The sequence below is a fragment of the Glycine max genome, chromosome 4, assembly GCF_000004515.6.
Source record: "Glycine max cultivar Williams 82 chromosome 4, Glycine_max_v4.0, whole genome shotgun sequence".
Lineage (NCBI taxonomy): Eukaryota > Viridiplantae > Streptophyta > Magnoliopsida > Fabales > Fabaceae > Glycine > Glycine max.
Window position 1 is genome coordinate 19,870,130 of NC_016091.4, and position 6,000 is coordinate 19,876,129.

Sequence of the window (6,000 nt, forward strand, 5' to 3'; positions counted from 1 at the left end):
ATTGGGACCAGACTCTTAGCAAGCAAAGAAGGAGTGTCTGTCAATTGGTTCCCCCGATGGAAAAAAAGGAAGAACCGGGATTCTTATTTCATGCGGAGGATTTCCAAATGTTCCCTTGATGGGAACAAGGGGTTGCATTAATTACAATCTCATCCTCGCCATAAGAGAACTTGGTTACCCTATGAGAGGGGCGCCATTAGAAGAAGGCTCACACCTTTTATTGCTCGAGGTTTTAATAGCACCAATGTGGGGGTGCTTCAGAGGGTCCGCAAGGCATGGGAAATGGTGCAAAAGAAGGACGAGGAACTTTGGGGAAGTAGCAATGGGCCCATCGACGGTTACCATAGGTGGTTGAAAGCCTATGCACAAGGTTTGGATTGGCTCCCGAATTTGAGAACCACTAAGGAGGTAGAGGGTGAAGCTCCAAAAGAAGACGAAGAGGTACAAGCCCTCAAAACAGAGCTTGAGAAAGCCCAAACAGCCAAAGAAAAGTTCAAGTCAGTAGCTGTTAGGATCCGAAAAGAGAACGCCGAACTAAGAGACGTTAACATAGCCACCGCCCAGGCCTTGGAGCTAGAGACCAAGAGGGCCCGCAGGGAAGAACATGGCCAAAACAAGTTCTGAGGGGCTCTGTGGGGTAGTAACAACGAACTTAAGCTCCGAAGAGAGGAAAGGGACCAATCGCAAGTAGATGGCATGATTCTGAAGGACGAATTGAAGACTTGCCTAAGGTCAAAGAGGAGTTTGTCTCAGCGGTTATGGGAGACCGAAATGAACATGTTGGCCATCATCAACAAGTACAAAGAAGAATTAAATTTGGCCATCACCCACGAGCACAAAGTGGCAAACGAATACGCCTGAGTGTACGCGGAAAAGAAGGCTAGAGGAAGGGTGATTAACTCATTACATCAAGAAGCGACAATGTGGATGGACCGGTTTTCTCTTACTTTGAACGGGATTCGAGAACTTCCCTGATTACTGGCGAAGGCCAAAGCAATGGTGGATGCGTACTCCGGCCCCAAGGAAATCCACGGGCTCCTCAGCTATTGTCAGCATATGATAGACTTGATGGCCCATATAATTCGGAGCCGTTAGGGAGTTTGTATTGTCACTCAGACCTTGACTAGTTATAACTTTCTGAATAAAATGAGTTTATCCCATGATTTTAATCCAAAAATTAGTGCGAATCAAACGAATCCCACACTTTATCTCTAGCATGCATTCATTCCTCATTACGTACTCCTCACATTTGGTCTCTTTAGGATCAACGCCATAACTAAACGTGCCCCAAGGCATCCGTATCGCACCAGATCCAAGTCTAGGATGATGGGTGACCTAGAGAAAGCATAGGAACAGATGAAAGCTGACATGTCGGCTTTGAAAGAACAAATGGATTCTATGATGGAGGCCATGCTGAGAATGAAACAACTAATGGAGAGTAACGCGGCCACTGACGCCGCTGCTAGCAAGGCTGCTAAGGCAGACCTGGCTCTCCCGACTGTTGCGCACCATCCTGTTCCAAACATTGTGGGACGAGGGAGAAGCACATCGGGGCATGTCAACAACCCCCATCCGGGGTACAACCGAGGTGCTTACCCCTACAGTTTACCACCCAACTACACACCACCAACCATGCATGAAGATGTCGGTCACGTTACTCCCCTCACCCTCGAAGGGGATCCTCCTCGGCACCCTAACGGGGTCCACGAGAATCCTCAAGAGTGCGCTCAAGGAGACGTCGACTCCAACTCCCTGTTTCCTGCTGAAGGGCTGGCGCCTAACGCATTACCTCAAACCAATGTCACGGGAGAGCCTCGAAACCACCCAACACAGCCAATGTTTCTGTCCGTGGGAGGGTCGCCCCCGGCTGCAGAAGAAAAGGAAAAACTCGATCTCATAGAAGAGAGATTGAGGGCTATTGAAGAATTCGGCGATCATCCGTTCACAGATATGACCGACCTGTGCCTGGTGCCGGACGTCGTCATCCCTCCGAAGTTCAAGGTACCTGACTTTGATAGGTATAAAGGGACGACATGTCCTAAGAATCACCTAAAAATGTACTGTCGAAAGATGGGTGCATATTCCAGGGACAAGAAGTTATTGATGCGTTTCTTTCAAGATAGTTTGGCTGGGGTAGTAGTCATCTGGTACACTCACCTAGAAGCTTCTAACATTTGCACCTAGAAGGATCTGATTACGGCCTTCCTTAGGCAGTATCAGTACAACTCTGACATGGCTCCCGACCAAACTCAACTGCAAAACATGAGTAAATGGGAACATGAGTCTTTTAAAGAATACGCTCAGCGTTGGAGGGACCTAGCAGCGCAAGTAGCCCCTCCCATGGTCGAGAGAGAAATGGTTATTATGATGGTAGATACCTTGCCTGTATTCTACTATGAGAAATTAGTGGGCTACATGCCCTCTAGCTTCATAGACTTGGTTTTCGCCGGAAAAAGGATCGAGGTGGGTTTGAAGAGGGGAAAGTTTGATTACGTCTCCCCGGTATGTGCCAGTCGTAGGAGGACTGGAATAGCTGGGGCAAAGAAGAAAGAGGGAGATGCCCATACCGTCACTTCAACACCTATGTGGCCCAAGCCGCCGCAAACCCCCCACGGTACCCACCAATATGTACAACATCACCCTAGTTTTTCGGCTCGCGCCGGGGGCTCTTCCGACACCGCGCTCGCCCAGCCAAGGGCGCCCATGCCCCCACAGAGAGGGGCTCCTCAGGCTCCGGTTCCAACCTGACCTCACCCGGCCAACAATGCCTACCTTGGCACGGGCTCCGACACGATGAGGAACTTTTCGCCAAGGCAAGCTCAGAATTTCACCCCGATCCCAATGACGTATGGGGACCTCTTGCCATCTCTCATCGCCAACCAATTGGCCGTGGTGATTCCGGGAAGGATCTTCCAGCCTTCGTTCCCAAAGTGGTATAACCCTAGCGCAACCTGCACATACCATGGGGGAACCCCGGGCCACTCGGTCGAACAGTGCTTGGCCTTGAAGAGCAAGGTCCAAGGCTTGATAGAAGTCGGATGGTTGACATTTCAAGAGGACGGGCTCAACATAAAGACAAACCCTCTTGCCAATCATGGAGGGGGAGCTATTAATGCCATCGAGGTGAGTAGGTCGCACGGGCCCAAAATTTTGAAGGACGTAACGACCTCCACAAAGTTTATCTATAAAGCCTTACCAAAGGCGGGCATGATTCCCTGCGGCGGGCACAAAGAGGATTCATGTTTAATGCATACGGGCGTACTGCATGACATGGAAACGTGTTCAGCGATAAGAGATCTATTACAACAAATGATAGACCAAGGTCGGCTTGAGGTCAGCAATGAGGAGGAGGAGGAACAACATATATGCATGCAGTCGGCAGATAAGAAGGGTCCTAAAAAGCCTAAACCCTTGGTAATACACTTCACTAGGGACACGGCTCCCCAAAGGCCCCGACACCCCTCGACCGTGTCGGGAGTTAGACCTATTTCGTTTCCTTACAAGAACAGCCACATAGTTCCATGGAGGTACGCCCCTCCGGGCGGTAGGAAGGAAGAAGCTATCGACATCGGCTCACTATTGGCCAAAGTAACCAACATCACCAGGCTGAGCGGCATAACTCGCAGCGGTCGCGTGTTTGCACCCCCTGGCCTGCCAACGCAGCTCGCAAACGCTAAAGGGAAGGCAAAGGTGACCGAAGGACAAAATGTCAAGGTGATCCCCGCACCAGACGAGGATGTTCCGACAAACGAATTTGCCGAGGGAAGAGAAGACTGCGGCAAGAAAGAGGTATCACTCAAGGAGGCCGGTGAGTTCCTCCGCAGTATCCAACAAAGCGAGTTCAAAATCATTGAACAAGTCAACAAGAACCCAGCTAGAGTCTCCCTTCTGGAGCTGCTCATGAGCTCTGAGCCTCACCGAGCTTTGTTGGTAAAAGTCTTGAATGAAGCTCACGTAGCCCAAGAAATCTCCATAGAAGGCTTTGAGGGGATTGTCAATAACATCACAGCCAACAATTACCTCACCTTTGCTGAAGAGGAAATCCCCGCCGAGGGGAGAGGGCATAATAGGGCCTTACATGTGTTGGTCAAATGCATGGAACACGTTATGGCCAAAGTACTCATCGACAACAGCTCAAGCCTGAATGTGATGCCCAAGAGCACGTTGGAGAAGTTTCCATTTAATGCCTCCCACCTGAGGCTGAGTTCCATGGTGGTCAGTGCCTTCGATGGCAGTCGCCGAGAGGTAAGGGGAGAGATTGACCTCCCATTACAGATAGGGCCTCATACCTGTCGAGTTACATTCCAAGTGACGGATATCAATCCGGCCTACAATTGTCTTTTGGGGCGTCCATGGATCCACTCAGTGGGAGTCGTCCCCTCCACACTCCACCAAAAGCTAAAGTTTGTTGTGGAAGGACATTTGGTCATAGTATCAGGTGAGGAAGATGTCCTGGTAAGTTGTTCTTCCTCTATGTCGTATGTGGAATCCACGGAGGAGTCATTGGAAACGACTTTCCAATCTTTTGAGGTAGTAAGCATCGCTTCTGTAGATTCCCTCCCTAGGCAGCCCCACCTGTCTGGCGCGGCAATGATGGTGGCCCGGGTGATGTTAGGGCACGACTATGATCCCGGAATGGGTTTGGGCAAGAATAACGACGGCAGGGCCGACCTAGTAAGAGTTAGAGGAAACCATGGGAAGTTTGGGTTAGGCTATAAACCTACACAGGCTGACGTAAGGAAAAACATCTCGGAAAGGAAGAACAAAGGCCAAGGCCCATGGTCGAGACAGAAAGCCAAAGAGGTTCCACCGTGCCACATCAGTAGGAGCTTCGTGAGTGCAGGTTTAAGACGCGCAGGACAAGTCGCCGCGATATGCGATGAGGACTCCCCGAGGAGATCGGATTTGATACAGCCATGCCCTCCCAATTTCCAACTAGGGAATTGGCGGGTAGAGGAACGCCCGGAGGTTTACACGACAAGCATAATGTAACCTTTTTAGCTTTAAAACTCTATTGTCGAGCCTAGACTTTAGGGTTTCCCTTTGTTAAGGCATTTTGTCTTTTGTTCTTGAAGTTATAATATAAAGATCTTTCTTCATCTGTTCTTACGCCTCTACCCATTCTCATTCATTTGCATGTTTATTTCCTTGTTACGCTTAAACGATACAGATCCAATGACGAGTCCCGCGAAGGTACTAATACCGGGGACCCGACCGTCGATTTTGAGCAAGAAGCGAGTCAGATGGAGGATGAAGAAGACGAAGATGTAGGGCTTCCCCCAGAGCTAGAGAGGATATTTGCTCAGGAGGATCGAGAGATGAGGCCGCATCAAGAAGAGACAAAACTCGTAGACTTAGGTACCGGCAGTGAAAATAAGGAAGTGAAAGTAGGCACGGGTATGACCACCCCCGTCCATGAAGAATTAGTGGCCCTGCTGCGGGACTACCAAGACGTCTTTGCCTGGTCATACCAAGACATGCCTGGTTTAAGCCACGACATTGTGCAGCACAGGTTACCTTTGAACTCCGGTTATTCTTCGGTGAATTAAAAACTAAGGAGAATGAAACCCAAAATTTCACTAAAAATCAAGGAGGAGGTGAAAAAGCAATTCGACGCTGGTTTCTTGGTGGTAGCTCGATACCCTGAGTGGGTGGCCAACATTGTTCCGGCCCCTAAGAAGGATGGGAAGGTACGAATGTGTGTGGATTATCGGGACCTAAATCGAGCCAGTCCCAAAGACAATTTCCCTCTACCGTACATCGATGTCCTCGTAGATAAGACTGCCAATTTCACTTTGTTTTCCTTCATGGACAATTTCTCAGGCTACAATCAAATAAAGATGGCACTAGAGGATATGGAAAAGACCATGTTCATCACCCTGTAGGGAACGTTATGCTATAAGGTGATGTACTTTGGGCTCAAAAATGTTGGGGCAACCTATCAACGGACAATGGTGGCTTTGTTCCACGACATGATGCACCGAGAGATTGAAGTCTATG

General features: G+C 49.4%; 2 protein-coding genes across 2 annotated transcripts; both read left to right on the plus strand.

Annotated features, from left to right (window-relative positions):
• The first annotated feature begins 1,389 nt into the window (after positions 1-1,389).
• Positions 1,390-2,184, plus strand: LOC102667808 (uncharacterized). The gene has a single exon (XM_006579179.1). It carries the CDS (start codon positions 1,390-1,392, stop codon positions 2,182-2,184), a length of 795 nt encoding a protein of 264 aa, XP_006579242.1.
• Positions 2,185-2,793: 609 nt separating this feature from the next.
• On the plus strand, positions 2,794-5,549 carry LOC100786141 (uncharacterized). The gene is made up of 2 exons (XM_006579178.1): positions 2,794-4,988; positions 5,171-5,549. Exons 1-2 carry the CDS (start codon positions 2,794-2,796, stop codon positions 5,547-5,549), a joined length of 2,574 nt encoding a protein of 857 aa, XP_006579241.1.
• Positions 5,550-6,000: the final 451 nt, after the last annotated feature.